At 38.6% G+C, this 25,929-nt stretch overlaps 1 protein-coding gene across 1 annotated transcript in view; it reads left to right on the top strand.

Annotated features, from left to right (window-relative positions):
* The window catches only part of GMDS (GDP-mannose 4,6-dehydratase), a 422,070-nt gene that overhangs the window by 188,411 nt on the left and 207,730 nt on the right, over positions 1-25,929 (top strand). Inside the window, exon 7 of the mRNA XM_065629846.1 lies at positions 9,359-9,486. Coding sequence (XP_065485918.1) covers positions 9,359-9,486 — 128 coding nt within the window. The remainder of the gene's footprint in view (positions 1-9,358; positions 9,487-25,929) is intronic.

Below are 25,929 nucleotides of genomic sequence, written 5' to 3'. Positions count from 1 at the left end.
CAATCTCCTGATGTATCATTTCTGCCTGTGGGAGAGCTGCTGCTCTGTCTGATGGCATTTCCAGTTCAGGCTTTGGGTGTGGAAGCCGTAGCACCCTTGCTTAACTTCAGGGTCCCCTGAGAGCAATCGCGGCCTACTCTGAAATAAGGACATAACTTTTTATGGGAAGTTTAGGCAACCAGCAGTAACTACAGCTAGGTGAAATAATGTTTTTATTGGCTCTGAGAATGCAGGAGGTCAACACAGCTAGGCCAAACATGTCCAGGTCTTTCAGGAGCAGAGGGACATGCTGTCTTTGTTGGCTTGCGCTCTTCCTGGTGTATTGTCAGCTTGTCTCTTTCCCTCCTACTCTCTTCTTAAACTGTTGGGGCTGGGAGTTTATTTTAGGGTCGGGTTCCCCCCTCCTCGGCTCTGGGCATAGTTACTTTGAAGCTTGTTTAAAGGGGGTTCGTTGTTCAAATACCCTATTTGAGGGGAGTTGCTTTGGTTTTATCCAAGATAATGACTTCCCGTGATGTCCTGTTCTGTTCCCAGCAGCCCCACTTGTCCCAGTGCAAAAGCAGAGCTGGGGAACTGGGGAGAACTGGGGCAGGCAGAGTGGGCTGAGCACCATGAGCTGATCTCACACACCGGCTTGACTGGACACCACAGCACATACTGTGAAGGTTTCTTTTTTTTTACTCTTCTGTCAGAGCCATGCACTTAACTCGATTAATCTGTTATGAGTCTGAAGGGATATCTGTAGCTGGAACAATTCATCCTCATACTGGTAATTGCAGACTATTGCAGTTGATGATTTGTACACTGAATTGTTGGGATCATCACTGGTGTTGGAGATATACTTCTCACCACATCCCAGCTGAGAGTCTAATTAGTCTTAACACAGAAGATGGATGGAAATGTAGCGCCTTGCATTTTATGTGCCCTGCTCAAGTACTAGAAAAACCTGTGCTTCCTGTATTGCAGAAGAGGAGAATTCTCTTCCTCCTTCCCTCCTTGCTCTCATATTCCCCATGTTATTTCTCAATGAGCTCTTTGCCCATGGTTCTTTCCAGCTCCCTGGCAATACAGTTCAACTGTGTTTCAGGACCCCTCTTGGTGGCTCCTATAGCAAAGGGTGGTTTATGAAAATTGAAACGCATTTACTCAAAAGGTTGGGATTTGGGATTTGGGAACATCTTGAGTTATACTGTATAAGTGTCAAACCCATCTAGAATTGCTTATTAGTTTGTGTGGGAGGCGAATTTTCAAATTTGGCTATAGCTAGACTATTTTTCTCTCTCCAAGAAAATACATCAGCACTGACTCAGCGAAGTTGTATGCCACTGTGATTGGTTTTAAGGCTAGCTCTTTTGCCTTCAGCAGAAGTAAATGAAAGTTTATTTTACTGCTGACTTGAAGTGAAATGACACGTTTTATACTCAGAAATTTGGACATGAAAAGTTAGCACAGAAAGATGTGGAAAACCTGTGCAAAACTTTGATTATACAGTGACCCACCACAAGCTGATGTCCCAGCCACCTGGAGAGGCTGAGAAACCAATGAGACTTAGTCCCTCAGAGGTCAGAAGGTCCCAGAAACTGTATTAGTCAGTCATGTGTCACCAGGTAAGATTAAAAGCCTTGCCTGCTTCATCTCAAGGGAGTGCTAGGGTAACAGCTCAGTGTCTCAGCTTGAACCATCAAACAGCACCTCTTTTTTGATGTGCTACTGGTTGCTGAGAGGATGGAGGAGGGGAAAGACAGGGAGAAAGGAAAGAGGTGTTAAATTTAAGGGCACAGATGTCTGAACTTTGATAGTTACTTGACAAGGTAAGTTAAAATGTGGGTTTTGTGCAAGTTTCTTTAGACTGCGTTATATTTCCATTTTGTACAAGTTCTGGATTTTCCTTTTGGTTGCATACATTTCTAGCTATTGTAGCACTAATTCAGCATACTGTGTGCTTAACCCCAATTGTTTACACATGCTTAAACAATATGAAGAGTCTGTGCTGATGAGCAAACACACTCATACTTACCCATAGCTCCTACATGCAAGGGCTTGTCTGATTCTGTGACAGCTTAAATGAGAAGTTTAATTCAATAACATTAGTTGTACCATTTCAAAAAACACAGCTTAAATGAGTGTTAACAAATCAGAGTGGCTAAAGACATTTACCTTTTTTAAAAAATTTAGTGTATATGAACTGTGATTAAGAAATCAAAGTGAATAGTTTGGAGCAAAAGGTTAAGTTTTCTGTAAGCGAAACACAGCTCTGTTTATGGAAGCACCATTAACAGCATAAACTTAGGAACAGGAATAACACTTTTACATATTGTTTTCAGTATTAATGTTTGGTTTTTCCTTTATAAGAATCTTTTGATGCCTCACCTTTTCCTGTTCAGTGTACAGTTCCTGAGGGGAAAATATTTTAATTTAAGAAAAATTTTGTGGAGGAAATATACTAAAATAGCACTTTTTTGCCCAGCACTTATTGCTGATATGTCACTCTATACTTTTAACAAGCCCATGTGATAGATCTGATGTGCATAATTAGTCCTGAATAAGGGGATTTTGAATGTGAAATCTAATAACTTTGTGTTACACATTACACATGCAGATTATCTGCTAATTAAAAGTCATTTTTTCACAGTCAATTTGGAGAACTGCTGCTGTGTAGTCATAGAAATCATCCTGTCATTGTTCTTTGGGAGTTGGAAAGCTCTATCTGTTTGTATGCAAAACATTCGTGAAGAGTTTAAAGCTCTGATGACAGATCCCGGTGGAGGATTAGCTCCACTGAATCACTGGAGAGCATGGCTCACCGTGCTGTGACGACGTTACCCCTCATTCTCATCTTCTGGTGGTGGTTGGTAGGTCTGTCACCCTGCTTCCATGCACATCTTCTATGGGGCTTATTAGTTGTCCCTCGATGTAAGCTTTGTGCTATCTTTCCACCCACCAAGAAAAAGAAAATTCTCCATACTTTGTGTGTTGCCTCCCAACTTCTGCACCCTGTCATTCCTCAGAATATTGTCTCTCACTCTTATTTTCCCCTCAGATTATAAAAATCATTAATTTCTGTTCCCTCCATGACTAGTGCATGTGACCTCCTGCTGCCCTCAGCTGTCCAAATGTTCTCAGTGTGCAAGTCAATGTGGGGGGCAGAGGTGCTCTTGGGTTGAAGAGCATCAACCTCCTCCAGTGTGCTGCCTGCTACTGCTGATGCTTCCTACCTCTGCACACCTTCACCTTTCTGCCTCAATCTCCTTATTTTTAAAATACAGGTAGTAGCATATTTTCCATTACCAAAGAAATTCCGTCGAAAAGTGTGATGCAGATGGAAAATGAGTTCAAGCAGACTTAGCGCATTTTACTTTTGGGATTGGAATGTTCAAAATGTGTGTCAGTGTATTATAAAAAGAAGTAATTCAATTGATATACCGATTAATGACTTTGTTAATAATATGTTTAAAGCAATTAGTACCACTTCATTTTATTGAGATCACATATTTTAAAGTAATACCAAATGAAGATCACTTTATAAAGAGGGACAATTTTATCCTCATGTTATTGGACCATTGCTTTCAGTCTGTGATCTCTGGATTTTACAGTTATGTGATTGTTTCCCAGGCGCTGATGAAGAATAACCTTTAGAAACAAGCCTGTTATCAGTAGCTTTGTCTTTCCTGTTTAGACATCTCACAGGTCTGTTGGAAAATTGTTCAGGGTATGTAAACTGAAAATGTTTGAAAAACATTGCAAATGTATTAAAAATCTGAAAAACCCACTACCTTAAGGTACTGTTACCATTTCAAAGGACAGAGAAAGAGATTGGAAATATGACGAAGCAAAGTATTTCCAGCTATGCTATACAGGATTAAAATGTAAGGATTAAAGTGCTATATCTCATGTTTCAGGAAACAAAATGTTTTATTGCTTAGGTCAGGAAGATGTTTCCCATGCAGTGCATTACTTTAAAACGAGTTGCTCAGGAATCATATTTATTTTGCAAAAATCTGATTGTGGACTTTCTTGCAAGTTCATCCAAATGTAGCTGTACTTGCTGTGTAAAATTTGCAGTGTATTATTAAGAGCTGCAAAGGAAAAAATCATTTTTAATAGTGATGTTTCTACTTTGTATATTTTTTGTTGTAAGAAGAACAATTTCTTATTTCAAATTGAGTGTGGATTCATAATTAAAATACATGTGTGTTTAACGTATAATAAGTAGCTACTTTACTAGTTTTACCAAAATGCAGTATTGTATCAGTTGTTTTGATCAAGATACACTTTAAAACTCCATTTAAACCCAAACTATGGAAGGTTTATGTAAAGATTTGCAACTTGATTTTTCATCTGGTTTACAGTGACATCACTCCGCTGACTTCAGAATAATTGTTATTGATTTTCATCAGTGTAAGCTAAAGGAGACATTGGACTTTTTTTCTTAGAAAAACTGGATGTTGCTTTGTTTTTTTTAATTTCAGCTTGTTACAAAAATGGAAAAGCTTCTCACAGAATGGAAATTATGAGCAGTGTGGATTTTCAGGCAATCAAAACATTTTAATGATCTCATTAAATGTAGCATTTACAACACATAGATGTTAAAAGAAATACGTTCATTTGGATTAGTAGAAGCACTGGGTACACAAAGTGTTTGAACATGTTAGGCTTCCACTAGAATCTATGCCAGAACTGTAGAAACTTCGAGAAAAGAAAGAAAAAAAAACCCACACCAAAAAACCCAAAACCCACACAAAAACCCAAAACAACAAAAATATAAAACACAGAAATCACACATAACAACAAATACTTTTTCTTGTGCCAGCATGATTAGAGACAGAAACCTTTTTATCATATTTTATGCAAAACACAGAAAAAGATGTTATGGCAACTTGATAGACCATGCTAAGACTGCATCTCAGCTGATAGATAAGTATTGCTGTTAAATACTATTCAGATTGACTGTTATTCTATGATGTTACTAGGATTAATTACAGATTTTCTTATGCATGAAACAGCTAGTGATATACAGGGATAACAGTATTCCTAAGACATCCGTTTTGTCGTGTGTTGAGTTTTGTGTGTATCTTTGAGAGCTTGGAAAATGAGAGTTCTGCCTCTTATAAACCACAGATTCTAGAGAAAACCACCTACTTCAAACAGCCAGTTTCCTGATGATACACCAAGAGTGAAACCACAGTGCTCATAAAAGGAATGGGGTACTGAGGCAGAGACCCAGATCCTTTATTTTTTTCTCAGCATATCCAGCTTTGGAACTGTTGGTGCATTGAGACCCTGCTTCCGAAAGCAATAGTTTTAAATATGTGTTAATCAGAGATGTGTCCACCTTTCAAAACTATATCTTTGCCAGAAGTAGGCAGCATACTTCTCCGAGGGATGAGCTGTGTGAGCTGTTTTCCGCTCTGAGCCAGGCAGTGCAGCGAGCGACAGGCTTGGGCTGGAGAACTGAAGCTATTGCATTATATCTCTCCTATTTCTTTTTATTGTAGTATTGTTCCTATAGTGGTTTGCTGACAAGTTATATGTTTTACACATCAGGTCTGCTGGAAGAGGAATCCTTGCTTAAAAATCATATCTAGGATAAATCGGGTTTGTAAATCAGACCTAATGGTTCTTGTTGGAATGCTAATGATCTCAGAGGGAGGGCTTGGATTTTGAAAACAAATCTAAGCTAATGCCCAGGATTCCTGAATCGGCTGTTAATATCATGAAAACTCATGTTTAAGGCCCCTTTTAAAATGTAAAAGCTTGTCAGGCACTTCTCAACCAAGGCTGTTTGAAACTGCTGAAATGTGCAGACTCATCAAAGCATCCTTTGCAATATCTGTCCAGATCACTGCAGTTGCAGTACAGCAACTCCAGTGCTGTCAGTAGCAATGCAAACCAGAGTATCATGTGGCCCATCATGGTTTGGTTGTATTTGCTGCACAGGTAACTGTGCAAGGCAGTTAGCCCAGCATGTTTGGCCCTACCAAGGGAGCAAGAATGACTCTCCTCTTGGTTACTGTAGGATAGTAAGCTCCCAGAACAGTGCCACCCTTGCATATTTTGAATAAATATTCAGATAAGTCAAAATATATCATACATGTATAGTGTTTTAAACACTCCACATTGGTACTAGGTGTGAGAAGGGAGGTGTGTTTTACAAAACCTCTCTGAACTGAGGAAGCAGTACAAAGACAGGAGACAAATGTGGAGCTCTCCCCCTCTCCCCCTCCAACCTAAGCTAGTTTCTTTTGCTACCACCAACACATTTCCATGTGAATTAGTAATGTTAGTAGCATAATAATGTAGGCCTTATTCAGCTGTGATAGATGGTGGCATCTTAGCTGCTGCATCATCTTGATCCAATGAAAATCAACATAAAGGGTGAAGTGATTAACACACCTGCAGCTCTGTTGATGCTCTTACTGGTACCAACTGACCATTCTGTGGAGGAAAATGCTCTCGTAGATTCAACATTGGTGTATCCTCAATACCTTCTGAGGAAGGAAGCTAACCATACCTATGTCTCAAAAGGTACTTTGTATTCAGTAATATGAAGATATCTGTAGCACTCTGCACAGACCTTTAGATAGAATCATTCCTGAGGAAAGAGACATTACGTCTGCCAAGTTTCAAGCCAAAGCAAGATTTTATAGCCCAATTGCAAACCCCTAGAACAAGGTTTTATAATGGAAATGCTGACATAGCCTTAACTATTTTGTATGACTCCAGTGGGCATCAGCTTAATTCTAGTTATGATGTTCATTTAATGGCATGGGGTCAAACATACAGTGTAATGGGATATTTTAAGATACTGTGTTTGAAGAGAATCAGTATTTAAATATTATTTATGAACCATATCATTTAAATGCCTCTGAAATGTGCCATTCAGTCCTTGGTTGCACAAAAAAAAAATCTAATCACGTTTCTCAGAGTGAACAGTAGCATAGTTTTCTTCCACAGCTTTAATGCTGAGGTACTTCCAATAAGGTGGTTGGTATTATTTTTTTGAACCTGTACTGGAATATTGCTGGAAAATAAAGTTTTTCGTTTTCATTGTGGTACTCTTTAACTCTTCATTTCTGCCTTTTGAGGTATATTCTGATTTTGCGTGGAGAAGATCTTTGAAGATAGTTTATCTCACATTACCAGTGACTCTGCAAAAGACTGCAGTTACTAATATTTTCTGTGTTGTGCTAGATGAACCTGTTTTTTCCTGTGCAGCATCTTCCATGCATTTCAAGTTAAGTTGATAGCATAGAAGTTCCCTCTCTCTTTGCCCCCCTCCTTCCCTCGCTCTCTCTTCTTAACATACTTTTATACTGAGGAAGCGGTTACTCAAAAATGGAAGCTGACATTCATTAGTCATAGAGACTGATGGTAAAACTTGCTTTAATGCAAATGATGACTAGAACTCTCATTGCTTTTACTGCAAATGGGAATGCAGCGTTGAAAGCGGCCAGGTTTGCTTATTGGTCAGTTGCAGTCTGGAACATAAAGCTTAGGGAAAAGCTCTACCTTCAACTGTTATGTACTGAATAATAGTGCTAATTGAAATTATTTCAATGCAGAAGGTTAGGAAGTTTCAGAGCTAATCCTGATGAGTTCGTGTAATAGTTTGAATCTATTTCTAGTTAATTAGTAATAACCTATGTGAAGATCTCAAAGCACTTTGATAACATAAAAAATGGAAACAATCTTTGGAGAATACCCATCTGACTAAGCCAAAGACACTGTCACTGTTTTCTGTTAAGCCAAAACTCCACCCCCACTGCAAGCCTTTCCAGCCAGGAACAGGGAACCACAGGACTTTGCTTTCAGAAATTGCACTAGCAGCATCACAGTATCAGTCTTATAATGGTTTATCTTTGGGATAATCATATTTCTCCTGTTGAGTACGCAAGGTGCAGTCTGGAGGAGGGCTTGGGCTTCCAGCTGGCAATTGACTCATTTGTCCAATTTTTTATGAATATTTCCATAAAAAAGACCCTGCAGTATATTTTTATTACTGAAATTTTGCAAATCACACTGTTTTGTAAGTTTTCCTTTTATACAAACATTTTTTCAGGGAATACGGAAATTATATAGTTTACATCCTTTAAAAAACAAGTGCAAACCGATAATATATTCTAAATGGATAATAATTGGAATTTAAATTAGTTCCACAGTTCACAGAAAATTTAAATTCTATCTTATCCTGTGATAAGATCTGAATTATTGCAGTGCTTCGTTCCACATGGTTCTTACAGGTAAAACTAGTAGTCTGGAAAAGACACTTCATATTATTTAATAATTTTGCAGCAGCCTATCATTTGTTTGACAGGAAACAGAAAATATTGAGATGCATATCTCAAGAGTGGAGTTCCATAATGAAAATACTTCATACTACTGTACATTGAATGTACAGGCTGCACTACTTAGGACCTCTGAAATTTGCTAAGGGCATTTTACAAGTGCAGTCATTTCCACTAACTTTCCTGCTTTCCATTTTGATAAGGCATCATCTGGCACCAATCTATCATATTTTTTAGCTATTAAAAAGGCATGTAATTTTAATTTTTGTGGCCCATTAGTGTGCAAATGTCATTGGACTTGTTTAGCCTGAACTCACGGTCTAAATAAAAATCTTCGTGCTTTTGAGGAGACTGTTGACTACGTTTTAGAAACACAGCCTTCATAAGCTAAAAATAAAGGTAGGAAAATAACTAGAAACAAATATGATTTAAAACAACTCTACAGGGAGCAGAAATGGGTACACAAATTTTATAAATCAATACAGTGAACAAAATACAGAACTATGATGAAATAATGTACAGCCTACAACAGGTAAAGTTTAAATCACAATTTCGTGATCTCATGGAACCTGGGAGACAAAGAATACCCAAAATCTAGAAAAGCAGAATGCATTTAACCATTACAGTATTTGGACAGTTTCAAGATATTTTTATTAATAAATGAATTTATTTAGACGTATGCATTCCTAAAAAAAAAAATGGCAACAAAAAACTTCAGGGTGGTCCAAGATGTCTGTCTTCTTTATGTAACCCTTTGCATTTTGTGTTTAAGAACTGACATTCCAAATGATTTTCTTTGGCTTTATGCCTGGACTGAATACTGAGGCAGCAAGTTAGGAATGCTTAAGAAGTCCCACAAAGAAAGATGTTTGCTATGAAAGTGCAGCTAATGTGACACTTGCACAGGAACCTTCTTAGTCTCTTCAAATGTTAAAAGATGAAATGGTTCTAGGTGGTGTGGGGGAAGTGAGTAAAAACTGAAAATACCATGTACTGAGCTACATGAAGTGTTTCTTGTGACCAGTTATCTACCACTGTGACTATGCTGATACTACCTTTTATTTCTGTTCCAGGGGCTAACTTTGTTACTCGAAAAATTAGCCGATCAGTAGCAAAGATTCATCTTGGACAGCTGGATTGTTTCAGCCTGGGCAATCTGGATGCTAAGAGAGACTGGGGACATGCCAGGGACTATGTTGAGGTAAGCTGTGGACCACGTTCCTTTTTTAAATTCGTCTTCATGGTGGGGACAATGCTTATTGCTGTAACTTCAGGTCAGGGTCCACGGAGAGCCATCTCAGGATGTTTTTGCCTATTGAGGCCTGTTAATTTTATCTTGCTCTTGATTTCAGACTAGGGAATTTAGTAACATATCAGTCTACCCCAGGCATGACCTGAATAGAAAAATAAATCTTTAGGTTTACATTCCTTGACTAAATTCCTTGGAGGAGGGAGCTGACTATAAAGTGGATCTATTTTTGAGTATTTCTCCTATTGTTTTGATAAATTTTATGACCAATATTAAGATTGAAGCAAGATGCAATCTGACATGAAGTCAGAGATCCTGCTGGAGGTTGGTGGCCTTTATTAAAATGGGTCAAGAATTATGTATATATTAATGATACAAAGGTTTATCTGATTATATATTGGAAAGAAGCATCACAACATAGTTGTGATGGCAGGTATTGCAATGCATGTGTCTTCATCTAGTGTTTGGAATGTTTTTGTAGTCAGGATTTGTTTCTAATTTTATTCTATGAATCTACTTAAGCAGACAAACAAACAATACCCCTGTATTGTATTACAAGGAGACATGAATGACCATGTAGGAAATATTGTCTTTTCCCCAGGAGACTTTTGTCCCCATTTTGGTGCTTAAAGATTTCCTGTGGTCATTGGACTATTTCTGTCTTTTAATAATTCCTTGCTGGGAAACCGGATTTGGCTCCACATTCATTGATGCAGTTTAAAAAGACGATGACTGTTTGTTTTGGTTTTCCATATTACAAAGTAAGAAGTATATCAGTAGGAAAAGGTCTGATTTGAGATTTTTATCATAAGTTGAGATTTAAAAGGTAAAATAGAAGCTGAGCTCTCAAATCTTGTTTACAGTTAAAAAGAAACAGCAAGAAAACAAAATCATAACACTACAATATAAACTTCTGTTGTGGATGATATTTTAAAAAGTAAACAGCTATATTGCATTGACATCAAAAGGGTTACAGCAAGTAAGCAAAGGAGGTGATTTCTCATAGCTGGCTATAAGTAAAGTTGACTTTTGGTTCTGTGATGCCTTTGCATGTAAGGTGGTAAGGGCACCATGAATGCCATGAATATGCCTCTATAACCATTGTCTTATATTTGTGGCTACAACATTAGTGGAAGCAGTTAAGCCAGTAAACCATCCCAATCGTCTTTTTTAATGGATGGAACTATAGTCCAGAGTGTTCATGAAGTCAGTTACCAAGTATCAACTGAAAGGAAGTAAAAGATAAGCCAAATGAAATGATTAGTTGCATGAATGTAATGAGCGTAATTGGCTAACAGGCATTGGATATTCCATAAATACTGCAACTATCTTGTTCCAAGACAGCTTGCACCAGATCATAAATCATGGGGTGAATTCTGATGTCTTTTTCCAGAAGGGCAATCCAGAATAACCTTCTTGTGCCTAGTGGGTCAAACCCTTATCCAGTGTTCAAACCTTTAAAAAGAAAAAGGAAATGAGAACATATCTTTCCAGAAGAATGACTGGGTTTCAAGGCCTTTGGCCTCCAGAAGGAATGTAGTTGTCCAAAGTCTACAGCACAAACACATGTTTGTTGTTTAAGTAGCATTCCAGACCTTTCAGCTACACGTTTTGGGCCTGTCCCAAAATCTTCTGGAAGTAATTCTTCACTAAAATATAGTTCATCTTGAGTATTTCTCATCCCGGAGAGGTACCCCTTCACATAATGAGAGAGTCATTATCAATTCTCTAATTCCCTGAATATCATGGAACTGTGGTTACAGGCAGCCTTCTAATGGCTAAAAAATAGAGTAAGTTTAAACTGGAAATAAACAATTATTTGAGGCTTTAATGGGCTGGAAAGTAGGGCTTAGAGATTTAACATTGTTCAAATAAATACATAGTATGTTAGAAAGCATGATCGTATTTACAAGCATTTGGGGATCTTCCTTAAGCATATGGCTGAACACATAAGGATATATCTTATCCTCTCCATATGTACTTTTAAATCCCATTGATGTTAATACAAGTAACACATGTGCGTATAGACTAAACCACGTACTGTGTTTTCTTTCTCCCCATTTCCTTATTAGGGATAATAATAAAACCATAAATACATTCCTTTCTGTTGTTTTATAAAACATTGTGGGCCAATTCCTGATCTCATAAAAGTTGGTGACCAAACTCCCATTGACTTTGTGGAGAGATCTTATCTTGTGCGTATTGAGTGGACGATGTCTGGTGGTTACAAAGCACAAGCACAAGTCAGGACTCTTGGGCTTTGATCACATGCGTTCATCCAACTGCCATAATGATTTTGGGCAAATGCTTCTGTACACAGTAAAGCATGGAAGTGCATGCACACTAAAGCATGTAGGTGCCCACCAAGGGATGGGTTGCCAGTGCGCTCAGTGTTAGCTGTGTGTTGAGGCCAGCTTTAGTAGCAGATGATTCAGAAGTTTGATGTTTGAACATAGGTTCACGTCAGAAGAGAACAGTTGGAGTGTGTGTTTGATTAGGTTTTTGAGCTCGGACTTGAACTGCCACCTTCAGGAAGTGAAAATTGGGTACAGCGGCATTATGCTGGGGAACAAAAACCCAGAAGTCTAACTCACTAGAAAGAAAGGTTTCCGTTCAGTGTTTTCAGACAACAAAATAGAAATAAGTAGAGAGTGAAAATTTTTTGGGCGGAGGATTTTTATTTTTATGCTAAAATTATATTAGTAACTCTTAACATTTTTGCAGAATTAGCTGCTGCCTCTTACTCCTCCTTTCTCCATTTTTACTGCACTGTTATCTAGCACAAGCCTTATGAGATGGTATTAGAGGTGACTATAAATGCCACTGAGTTGGAAGAGGAAAAACAATATATCGGCGCTATTGATACATGAATCTTCTGTGTGCTATTTTGTTTTGTAATGGTACTTTATGCCTTTTATTTGTTGCAGAAAGTTCTAGTAAACCATCTGCTAGATATTTTCAAATATTAGTACAATATCAAGCCTTAACAGTCTGACTCATTTCTATGCCATTTATAAAACACAAGCCATCATACAAATTTCCTCAGACACTCATACAAGAGTCTTATTTCAAATAAGTATAGATTCTCAGAAACATTTAACTTGAACCATTAAAAAAATGTGCATTAATCCATCACTAGTGTTTTGTGCTTTTTTGTTTGTTTGGTTGGGGTTTTTTATCTTTCTTTGGTTTTTTGTCTTTGTTTTTTCATTTCCCGCATGTTAAATATTGCAAATGGAGTCATGAAGGTACACATGCGACTGAAACCTTCAAGTATTGTTCTTGAGGAAGTAATTGACACATTTATTTGTAAAGTTATAAGGAAATAGCTAACAAATAGGACATAGTCATGTCGGAAAGTGGCTCTGGGTAGAGAGCAAGTTTGCCTTTATTAGGGTTCATCAGCTGAGGCTTTTTCCTCCTTTCCTTCAGTCTCCTCTTTACCACCCACTGATGTTCAGGTTGCCTATGCAGTTGCACTGCCCGCATCTCAGTGTTGTGCAGAGAGCAGAAATATGAGAAAGGGAACTGCTGCCCCACTGAAGTTGTAACTGTGCCTGCTCTCAACAAATCATCAGTGTATTGGCATAATATATGCTTGTCAATTATTGTGGAACATCATAGATGCAGGACTGCAGAATGCTGTGAAAAAGCCTGTCAACGTGTACCTTACAAAAGAAAAGTCCAAGGTAACAGTTTTTAAGAATTCAGTTTTTAAGAACAGTTTTTAAGAACAGTTTTTAAGAATTTTTAAGAATAAGGTAACAGTCTTTAAGAATTCATAGAGATCAGAAATATTTTCTTTTGCCTACAATAGAAATCCAGTTAATTCAACAATAGTTACAGAGGACTCATGATTGGTTCAAATTCAATTAATTCATTAATTCATGGTGAAATCAGGAACCATTTGATATTCTAAATGTATGACAATTAGCTTCCATTTATTTATATTTAAATAATTTTGTAAAAAAGAGAACAGTTTATAAATGATATAGTAAGTTATTGTACAGTCCAACCAAACACATTAAGAAACTGTTTAAAGAGTCTTTCCATCTTTTTTTTTTTTTAACAGTACTGATACTGATTCATACTTTGTGAAAAAATGCACAAGAAAACGCGCAGCCATTTTTATTATCTTAAACCATTTTATACATGTTTAAACTGAGACAATAAAATCTAATCTACAGTGATATCTTCTGCATTTAAATCTCCAGTCAGCATCACTTGGTCTTTTATTCCTGATTCTTCTGTTTACCATTTTAATAGGTAGCAGCTGACCCTTGGAGATAGCTGCTACCATTTCTGTTGTGAGAAATCCCTTCTTCTATGTTTGTGTATATGTTTAACTATAAAAACTCTTGCCAGACAGAATTATTTAAAGTTTTACTTTACTCTTGCGCATAAGAAAAGGATTCAGCCAGCAAGACTGTTGGTCAAGGCATTTCTAGGTTTGCTTTGTTGTTTTCTTGATGTGTGAAGGATGTCTGGTCTTTTGAGATATGTTTTACCTTAGTCTGATGAGACTTGAAGTTTTTTCTGACACATCCTCTTATCAGCCCAGTGGAATACTTGCTTGTGAGAGTCTTGCTCTGTTTGAGGATTGTTGCTTATAAAAGGAAGGTCAGTTATATCTGTATGTGTAACTATCAATACCTTATATTAGTTCTGAGATTGACTCATGAACTTAAAGACATGCTTTTAAATGAGAATTACCCTTTCGTTATGGACTGAAGTGAAGAATGTTTTTTCCTTCTTACTGCTTAGTTTCACTTAGTGTCACTTCTAACATAAGTTAAGAAATAATTTTAAACTCTCAATACTGGGCTTCTTTGAGAATGAGGTAAAGTTTTCAAGTGCTCAAGAGTATTTTATGTATTTCAAAATGACAACCTTTTTGTTCCATCAGGTTGCTTGAGCTGGCTCTATTATTGTTTGCTCTATTAAGCCAAATAATTATTTGCTCTATTATTTGCTCAATTATTTGCTCTATTAAGCCAAATTGATCTTAAAATTATATCCAACCTGCCCTGATTGATGTGACGATCAACTGAACTGATTATCCTATTGCTTGGACTTCTTGAGTATTAGAAATAGTTGCAATTCATACCAGAGTAATGCACTGTCATCTTAATTTCACTTATGTAGATGTCTGCATTAAAGAGAAGCAAAACCAAGTTCTTCATGGCTTTTGGTTATAAATCTCCTGTAATGCTCAAGTTTGTTAATAAGGTGACTCTAAACGACTTCAGCATAAGTGAGAAAATTCAAGCATGCTTTAAACACATGCACTCACACGCTCCCGAGCTGTCTATGTGTGTGTGTGTGAATGTATGTATGTTTCTATAGATGCATGGATTGTTTTGTGGAAATTAGTTTTGATTTCATGTATTTTAAGAGGTGTACTATGTGCTATTTTCTCTTTAAATTTGGCGTGATTGCTAATAAGAGGTTGAACAAGAGAGAACATGCTACAGTAGACACGAATGCTGTCCATATTTAAAACATAAAAATTAGGAAAGAAAAGGTTTTAATTACAATGTGTAGGTGTTCTATCTTATGCACATCATACGATATTGATTTCCAGCAGCAGTGCCTACTTTAAATGTTGCTGTCAGAACTTTTCCGTTCAGAAAACTATCCTGATCTATTTCAGAACTGCAGCATCATTTCTCCCTTTTCATTTTCTTGCATACATTTTTTGTGAGGGGAATATAATTGTAAAAAAGATTTTTTTTCTTATTTACATAAATTTTCCTTTAGCTTTTTTTCCCACCACTTTTGTGTTTGACCTATTAGTGTTTTTAGTCTTTACAAAGCCAAAAAAGTGCTTCCCTCAGCAAAACCATCTGGTTTAGTTTCCTGTGCCTCAACAATGATATGTCTATTATTATCAAGGCCACCCCAGTGGTTTTCTAAGTAGTCTTGTTACAGTGGTGGTCTTACAATTCAATTGGTGTGATGGAAAGGTTAGAATAAGGCTTCTTTGAAGTATAAGGTTTCCAGATTGATAAATTATGTATTGTTGTTTTATTTTTGAGACTGATCTGTTATGCCATTGTAGCTCAAATACAGTATCTATTCAAATAACACAAGTACAAGAGTCCTCCTGACAAATTCTTCTTTAGCAGTGTGTTCTTCTCATGGAATACCAAATTAAGACACTTTTCAGAAGTAACTTTAAACGCATACTGTTTTCTTATTATTTTGGTTTTCCACTCTGGCAATGTGTGGAAGAATAAGCAAAATTGTGACAGAGTCCGTGTATTGGAGCTACACATATACTTGTGATGAGATCAGAAGTAAACATATGGGTGCCAGCAGAGAGACTATAAAACGCAGTATATATACTGTCATTGCAGTATCATGTCAGTGCATGCTGCAGGACAATGTTTACACATTAGCAAGTGGCAGAATAACACTAGGGCAAAAACAAACCAGACTTTAAAAAAAAATGATCTGTTCCACCTTCCAGTCAGTCTTGTGGTGGTTTTGACTCAGGGCAGCTGCAGATGAGACTGTGGGAAAGAGATGAATCTCATGAGGGAGATGGGATTGCCTGGACCCAAGGAGCAAGGACACCAGACAGCCCGCTTCAGGCTGCAGCTGCGCCTGGAGGGAAACCACTGCCCCATCATGGGAGGGAGCGTGTTCACCATGAATCGTCACCAAATTTAACAGAAAGGTTTCACAAGTCTCTCTCGAGTTTATGTAAACCATTATTTTTTTTTCCCATTTTAGCCCACACAAAGCTTATGAATTGGGCAAGTTCAGGGCAAATTTGATGGAAGTGTTCACATAAACATTCTCTAGCCCTCTGAATACAAAATTTCATATACTTACTGTACAACAAGAAAACCGTTGAGTCGATGGAAAAAAATACTGAGATTCATGGTGGAATGAATACATATGAAATGTATTATTTAATCAGCTGAATAATTTCAACTGACATTTTTCCTTTCTTTCTTTGCTCTTTTCCCTATCATGAGTAGGGAAAAAAACCCAACAAAAACAACAACAAAAACATAAATAAACAATCAAACAAAACCACAACAGGTGTGTCTACCTTTGAACTCAGAAATTTTTTATTCAGTCAGACGATATTTGGCAACGTTTTAAAGAACAGCAAGCAGCGTCTTTTATTGGTAAACGTTAGGCAACATTAATAACAGGTACTGCTACAAGCCCCACCTGTAATAATCCAGATAGTTTCTCTTTATTAAATAATCTATGATTAACAGATTTATTTGAATCTTGGAGGAATGCACCACATTCTGAGAAAGCTGTGTAGCATAGTTGATTTTAATTTTAATAAGGGGAACAATCCCTTAAAATAGATCATTAAAATTTAATGAGGACATTTTTTAAAACCCATAATCATTCAATTTATGCTGGAAGTCAAAAATAGTTAAGGGTGTTGTTATGTCTGTGTGGTAACATCCTCACTATACAGTAATTGTTTTCATTTGAAATGAAGCCAGTAAAACATCGTGGGCAGTGCATTCCCAGAACCAAAGATTTTAGCCCTCCAACAATTTCAGGTCATTCCACTGAAAGAAGAGATATTTCAGAAGATACATTAAAATGTCAGGGCTCATTTTTATTGTACTCTAACTGTTAATATTCTGTGTATTATTAAGAAGACTGGTTATCAGCAGAGTGACTGTTCTTTCCTGATCAAGGTATGGAAAAAAACACTGGTTTTTGATTGTTTGAGTGGGAAACATTCCCCAAACCCACAGGGTGCACTTAATATGCCACTTTTAGTTGTAGCAGAAATACTTGAATTTTAGCTGTAGGTGTTTTTGGATGAAGCCTTGACCTAACAACCAACATAAATGGTCCAAAGATAGAGCAGCTGAACTTTCCAGTTGGCCGCCTTTGGCCAACATTAAGCTTTCCCTTGGGATGGTTGACTTGGTTACCAGGTTAAGTATGTAAAGAAAGATTATTGCTGTCATGTGCTCGACTCCTCTTTCTCTTCCTCTCAAAATCTGTGTGATTTCTGTAAAAAGAGCAATTGTTTCCTCAGGAGTATGAGGAGCATTACATTTGCAAGGTAGATGAACAGCGTTGGTGTTTTCCTATCCCCCGTCTGCAGTCAGCTCAGCAGCGTGGCTGGGATGGATTTGCCTGCAGCCATGGAAGAGGCGAATGGAGTGAACAGTGATCCCTGCCATCATCCTGCCTGCAGCTTACACGAGGGCTGTGCAAAGCAGCTGGTGGTTCCCTCAGACCCCCCAGTGCCACCTCCTCTGTGCAGGCCAAAGCTGAGTGGTGCAGGGGAGCCCAGCAGCTGTCCTTCCCCACAGGCTCTGCTGATGCACAGGGTAACTCCTGGTGCTAGAAAGCTTGGTGGTCATTTTCTTGCTTCTACTGAAATAAGCATTTTGGTGGAGTTTAAGTGAGTGAGCCCATATATCTGCTTTCTACATTTGCTGTTGTGCAGTGGGATTAAAGGGTGTCTGCTATTGGATTTGAGGAAGCAAAATTAGGGGATCGCTAACTATTCATATGAAATGTTGCCTGTCTGCAAGGACAAATTACTAGGGTTTTTTTGTACAGTTGAATGCAGTTTAGGCACATTTTTGCTTAGCCTAGCCTCTCTTGTTCAACAGCATGAGAATAACAGGGCAAAGTCAACCTTTTGACACCTTAAAGAGCCGTGACCTCCAGCTAGGAGCCCCTGCTGTGAGCCATTCCCCAAACTACTGGGTCCTGAGGAGTGCTGGGAGTGTTGAGCCGACTTCTTGTTGCACCAATGTTACTTACATTCGGGTTGTCCTTCTAGTAAAAGAACAGGCACTGTTATGAAAATATTTATTCTCTAACTTTGCTCTTAATAACAAGCTTTGTACTTTTTAGAAGCTGTTATTTCTAGTGCAAGTTGTGTGTTACTATTTCTTGATCTGCAAATGGGTTTGGTTTTTTTTGTGTTGTGTTTTGTTTGTTTGATTGTTTGTTTTTTAAATATCAGAAGAGGTTTTCTTTCTTCCAAGTGTACTTTACAGATTTCATTAAGGAGTGGCAAATTGCATTAGTAGAGCATTAACTCCTACTTCTACCTTAATCTCTAACAAGTGAGATGTTAGTCTATACTATAACGGTTTATCAAGGCAACCCTAATGCTGTAATACCAGACACAGGTTTCTTTCGACATAATGAAAACTTGGTACAAATCGTACAATCTTGCTGCAGTCTACCTTATTTTACAAGAAAAAGTAATGCTTTGTGTTACTAGTGCAGTATTTTTTCCTCATGCAATACAGACATATTTTCCCGCTCACCATTAATTTATTATGCTGCATTTATTTCCAGACAAACCTTCCTTTTTCATGTCTGGTGGGAATTTCTCTCTTCCTCTGAGGTGTTTTAAATTCATCAAGCATCAGGTTTTTAATATATCATATTCATTTTAAAGGCAAAATAATTGACAAGGGAAAAATATTTTAAGTATACCCTTTCTATTTTATTGCCAGTATTATTACTGATATCCAAGGTAGATATATATTAAAAATACTACCGCTTTAGAACTGTTCATCTTCCAAATTACAAGAGGATCTCGGGTTATTGGAAAGGTATCAGAAGGCATGAGATGGGATGGTCTGTAGGCTATGTGACAGATGTACTTCTCCTGTATTTGGCACTAGCGGGGCCGCCCTTCAAATCCTGTGTCCAGTTTCGGGCCTCTCACCGTAAAATAGACATTGAGGTGCTGGAGAAGAGTACAGAGGAGGGTGACAAAGCTGGTGAGGGGCCTGGAGCACAAGTCTGATGAGGAGCAGCTGAGGGAACTGGGGCTGTTTAGCCTGGAGAAGAGGAGGCTGAGGGGAGACCTGATCACTGTCTACAACTATCTGATAGGAGGTTGTAGCATGGAGGGTGTTGGTCTCTTCTCCCGAGTAGCAAGTGATAGGACGAGAGGAAATGGCCTCAAGTTGCACCAGGGGAGGTGTAGGTTGGATATTAGGAAAAACTTCACTAAAGGGTTGTCAGGCACTGGAACAGGCTGCCCAGGGAAGTGGCTGAATCACTATCCCTGGAGGTGTCTAAAAGACATATAGATGATGTTCTTAGAGTCATGGTTTAGTGACAGTGTTAGGTTAATGGTTGGACTTAATGATCTTGAGGGTCTCTTCCAGGCAAAATTATTCTATGATTCTAAGATGTGATAGGTCTGTCTCCTGACAAGGGAAAGCCCTTGTGCTTGGCTGCTGCTGGGTACTGTGCCTCTCACAGCCATCATCTCCTGGTTGCCAGCAGCCTTGCTCTCGAACGCCAGTGCTGAGAGGAGGTTGTGTTGTAAGCGCCACATTCAAGCTGCACCCAGGAAATCACCATTGCTCTTATTTGTACATGTTCCATGTATATGTTTATTGGATGTCTTATTTCAGCCCATAATACCTTGTAAACTACTTCCAGTGACTCCCATGCCATAACTGTGGCATGCATTGCTGGAATGTGGCTTTCTGAATGAGTTGTGCTGGCAGCAGAAATGATACTGCTTTGCAAGGAAGAGCCTGCCTTGGGGCAGGACCCAGCTGTGCTCTGCTTTCCAGGGATGCCAAGGTGGAGCACAAAGGAGCTTGTCTTCTGAGGAGCTTTTCCAGGCTAGCTGTGCTATCTGGCACATCATCTCTAGGAGATTTTTTTTTCTTTTTAAAGTATTTGAAGACCAGGTGAGTAACAATTTAGAACTGATGTTGATTGGAGGTTTGTGCAAATTCTTATGGTCCAAGCACACTTAATGTAACTCTTCATATAATGTATAGCATTTTAATGGAATCTTACAAATATGGGTGCTAAGAAAACATTTTTTAAAATACTCTATTTGACCAGATAGCATTAAATGCTGAGAGCACACACATGAAGTGCACAAGCCCCAAGGGGGCTGTAGGGCTGTGCTTTCCCTCCTTGCCCTCCTGGGAAGCCTGAGGATGGACCATGCTGCTGGAATTCATTTGGAGTGAAACCTTGTTCTAATAATATGATTATTGACTTTGGTGGGACTTGACTTCACCCATTGCATCTTACATTTACACATGGAGAGGTGGAGGGTGGCAGAAGAGAAAGAGGCTCTGTGCCCACATAGAGTTACTCAGTACACCTGTGATAGGGACGGCCAAAATTTGGCTCTAAAAATGACCTCAGGAGACATTAAAATTCCATTTAATGTGTTACCAATATAAACAGGAAGTGTAGTAAAGAGTTTTCACCTAGCCCACTCTGTGTCAGTTTTCAGCCTCAAGTATGAGAGAATGATGAAATTGGTGCACAACTGCCCACTCCTTGTAATTAAATAAATTGGACTTTCTTTAAAGAAGGTTTTTTTGTTGCTGATTTTCACAAGGTCACATCTAAATAAGGTCAGTGTAAAACCAGCAGGCACGTGTGTAAAAGTGTACTTGGCAGAAGAAAAAGCTTGAGTAAAAAGTTCGCCCAAAATGAAAGTAAATTAATCATCATTGTTACCACATTCATTTAGGAGTGATTACAGAAAATAGTGTTAAATAATAGCAGAATTATGCATATTTGACATTTGCCTTTAAAATGCACTATGTGGTAAAGAGAAACAAGCCTCAGTTCCCTTGGTTTAATTTATTCATATGAGGTTTCTTAACAAATTGTGTAATTAAATTGCATGCTGATGGTAGGCATTTAGTTGCACTGATTTGTAGCAGTCTGGTCATTTAAATACAATGTATCATAAATATTTCAAGTCAGGGAAAAAATCCAAATTCTGAAAACACTATTTTAACAATGTCTTAAACAGTTTTTTATGTTCTGGAATTGTTTGTAAAACAGTTGACTCCTAACTAAGCTGATAGTTTTATTAGTTGTATCATAAAGTTATCATTTTTGCCTAGATGTAAGGTTTCACTGGGATGCTGGTTCATATAAAGTTTCTTTCACTGAAACAGCCTACTTATTTGTCACTGGAAATTCTGGCTGTGTTGGTATTAGAAAGTTCTGCTGAAGCATACAGTGTTATCACACTTTCTTGGAAGGAAAAAAAATCACACAAACTTTTATATTTCATGAAGGCAGATAAAAGCTAGAAAATAAAACTGCATGTAAACAAGAGTAAAATGGTGGTGTTCAGGCTCGGGATGAAAGCTAGCATCTGGAATCCCACCCACAATCAACTCTGTAGCAGCTAGAAGAAGCACTGTGTGGCAGAGAAAAACAAATTTATACTCAAGAGGAGTATGATGGTGATATGCTGCATCCTCGTATGGGGGGATTGTGGGGACAGTACAGGATGAGGATTAAGACCCTGGTTGATAAGTGGATGCTGTGTTCTCATCCCCTGCTTAATTCTGTCTGTGAAAGAAGCCTGAAATTCTCCAACCTGAGTGGCGCACAAAAAAAAGAAAAAAAAAATCCACATAAAATAGCAAATATTTGCGTTAGGTTTTGATGATTTGTTTTCTTACAGAGTGAAGAGAGATGAGGGAAACATGTGTTCAGTAGAACACTTTGACTTGAGAATTGTTCTTAACACTAGTTTGACTTCAGTCCCTTTTAGCTTCAGGAGTAGATTTCCTAGGATCTCATCTATTGGCATATGAATATTCTGCATTTCTGCAGAATTAGTGATTTTGTATTGGGCACAGAAAGCCAGCTCAACCTGCCTACCCAGATAAGGGACAATACAGGTTGCCTGTACAGCCTACCAGCACAAATAGGCCTACCACAGCTAAAATACACGCAACTTTTCTACTGATGATAAAACTAGTCAATGTGATATAGATTAGACTGAGAACACCCATATAATTTCTTCTCAATTAGAAGAAAATCCAAATCATTTTAAGTCAGACGGTGATTTCAGTCCTACTGCCTTGCCTGCATGTGCACATATGGCTTATCCTTCTGTCTTATGTTACAGGGAATAACAAGAGTGCAAAGATTTGTCATCCCTGGGTTTGTGTGGGGACTATCGAGGTTGCATCTGAGGTGTTACTGAAGTGGTAATAGCAGTGGGTGTCAAGTCTTCAACAAAAACATCCTTTCTGCTGAAGGTTCGCTAGGCAGTGGAGCCTAATAGGTGTCAACAAATAAAAAATGCCAGTTCATTTAGACTAAAAATTTTTTGCTTTTCAGCGGCTGAACTTCACTCTTCTCTTTTGATAGAGCCATAAATCTTCTAGTTCCCATAGTTAGAAGGGGAGGAAAAAACAACAACAAAATCTGAATTTCCGTTGGTGAAAAGAAAGTACAAGGGAAGGAGAAATCAGGGTATTTGGTTGGGTTTTTTTTGGTTTGGTTTTTTTTTTTTTTTACAAAAGCTCTTAAAGGAAAACAATAAAATTACTTGTTTTCATTAGAATTTTTAAGATATTGAGTTTCTTTGCATGTTCACGCAATAGGAATTAATTGGAAGTAGCTACGGCAGTATTCAGAATAGACTTGCTAAGTCATCTGTCCAACAGAATTTGAATTAAAACAGAGCCTAAGAGAGTAAGCCTGCCCATAGAAACAATAAAGCTTTATACCTTAAGCATATTGGATTTGTTATGCAGTGGCTCCTATTATCATGATGTTTGTTGCTTTATTTAGATTAACAGTTTGGCTCCGGTTATCTTTGTTCTTACTGTCCAGAAGACTTGGCACACTGTATGCTGTGCACAGTACGGTTAGAGAGGGAGACCTGCAAAAGGACATCCACCCAAGGCAAGTTGGCAGACAATAGCAGAACATCCTTTTCACCGCAAGCAGCTCATCAGGAAAGCATTGGCCCTGCTTCTCTGTATTTAGCTGAATGCAGATGAGAGGCATGATTAACACTAATGAGTGACCAGGGATTTATTGTTTACTTAGAGATAAGGCATAAGCTTCCTTTGTTGGCACTTTCTGCCAAATAGTTTGATCCTAGTTCACTAAGCTTTTTATTATTTGTTGTTGCTCTTTTTTTTTTCTTTCTGGTAGTGGCAGTTGTTGTTGCTTTAAGTGATTTCTTTCACCAAAATCTTATCATCACTTGGGCTTTTTTTGTTTTAATTTTATTGCAAATGGTCTGAGCTGTTTGTCATTTGGGCCACAGTACTCTGGAGGTCCTTTACGTGCATCACTTGCTCTGCATCCAACAGTGCTTTTTCTGTTCAGTGCTTGCCCTCCTCCCCAAAGCTGAAATAAATCAAAGTAGGTCGAGACTCAGTCGCAATAAATCAAGATCTGTCCAAAACTGGAGCCTGCCCAGTCAAAATGTCATAGCTCGGCTTTCACTGAGGATTAATTAAAGGCCTGATATAAAGCCCAGATGTGCTTCAGGAGAGTAGCAAACTGCCTGGTGGTGGCTATACTAAAAACCAAGTCTCCCCATGAATCTGCCCACCCAAGAACATGGAGGAGGATAAGGCTGAGGAAAAGAGAAGAAGGGAGGGGAGGGGAGGGGAGGAAAGAAGTAAACGGAGTCAAGCACGATTTTATAGCATCTATGGTGGCAGAAAACAAGACAAGCTCTATGCTGGAGCACCTCTGAAAAAATACAAAGCAGGCATGTGTGTATTTCTAACAGCAGCAGAGAACATAATTGTTAAAATGTTCAACATTAATCGGGAGTGGGACAAAACTAACACAGTGAGTGAACTTTTGCACTTTTTATGGTCAAAAAATATATATATGTGGTATGCCCAGTAACTGAGTTTTCTCCGTGCCTGTTTTACATTAAATTCCTGAAAGTCGTCTTGACTAAAATAGTTCAGCTGAAGATTCCTGAGGCTCTGATAGGGACAGATATGGAAACACACGTGTCTAAATTCAGTATATTCGAATATAAATATGTAAAACCAGTTAAATTGCATGCTTCTTGCATTATGTATGGCCTTTGTAAAAATCCAACTTCAGTTCCAGAGATATGATGATTTAATTGAACAGTGTGCACAGAAAAGATTTTAAATTTTCAGTGTCCTTTAAAAAAGTGATAGGCACTGAAAGAGTGTTGCTGTTCAGTTGTGGGACATGGTATATGGCTATGATAACTCTCTTTTGCAGGCATAGAAATACAATTGAAATTAAATAATTTGCCTGAATAAGATTAATCCAACATTTATTGTCATAATTGGTTTCAGTTTCTTTGAATTTCTTATGTGTAAGTAGTAAGTATGCCTATGTGCTCTGATGAGGTGCGGTGTTAAAATTTCATAGACCAGGATGAGTGGTTCTGGGATGGCAGGAGAGATCCACCAAGCAGCGCAGGGCTGCTCTCGGCTCTTCAGTCTATTATGGTGACAGATGTGTGGTGAGTCACTACATATATTGCAGTCAGTTGTGATATTCTGAATATTCCTAGCCATGGGATGCCTCTGCCCAGAATAAATGAGGGCCACCTTGCAAAGCAGGCAGAAAAGGAGAAGATAAGGAGCTGGACAAGAGGAATAGATTAATGTCTTATTTCCTCAAAATGCCTCGTTAAGGCCCCCAAGAAGGTCTGCTTAAAGCTGGGGTTTGAGGGAGGTTCAGTGGCAGGCTTCACAGTTCTGCTGCTTCTGTGCCTTGTCCTTGCTGCACATGGTAGGCACCCGTTTGTGCCACCTTGGCAAAGCACAACCATGACAAGCCCTGGCTCTAGCACATACGTCAGATGGCTAGCAAGTAATAGATTTTGCTCTTCAGCAGTCCGTCCTCCTGAGCAGTGAGGAGAAACCCAGTGATCATGATGCCTTTCCTCTGCAGATTCATTGTGCCTCAGGGAAACTTGCAACACTGGTTGTATGCACACTCTTCCATAGCTCACCAAGGGACAGCTTGTGTTGTCTCGTGCATGGTCCTGTCTCTGAAGGAGTCCTTCAACATTATTCTAGTCACCTTCAAGCTCTCTGGTAGTATGTCAAGTCTTTTGGCACAGCCTCTTTGTGTTTTCTGCACAGTCTTGACTTCGAGACATTCTCCATTTGCCTCATCAGACTTCACTGACACTGTCCTCCTCATACCCTGCTTCTTCCAATAGCAGTTCCTTCTTTTTATTTCTGTTTTCTCCCATGGCCCCAGATGAATGTTGCTTCATATCTTTGATGTGTTCTCCATACCTGTTTTAGATGGCAAACTCTTCATGATTTCATTTCTGTTGCTGCTATTATTGCCACTAGTTACAGGTGCTAAAAGAGTAAACATGCCAGGACTTTTTTAACTGGTGACTTCTCTGATGCCAGAGAGAGCTGAGGAGAAGGTCCCTGTCATGTTGCAGTGGTTGTTGGTGTCAGGGAGCAGCAGGAACGGGGCTGCACCAGGATTGGGACAGTCTGTGTGCTGACAGTGACCCCAGCACAGGCCAGTACCCTCACCAACCAAGGCGCAGTCCTGCAGCATCTGAGCTGGATGGGCAGAGCTGGGTGTGGGTAATAAGGTCCCATCAACGGCTCCACCCAAGGTAAGGTGATGAATCGGGTCTGGAGTCCA

The sequence above is a fragment of the Caloenas nicobarica genome, chromosome 2 (assembly GCF_036013445.1).
Source record: "Caloenas nicobarica isolate bCalNic1 chromosome 2, bCalNic1.hap1, whole genome shotgun sequence".
NCBI classification, from domain to species: Eukaryota; Metazoa; Chordata; class Aves; order Columbiformes; family Columbidae; genus Caloenas; species Caloenas nicobarica.
This window is presented reverse-complemented; position numbering and strand designations above follow the sequence as displayed.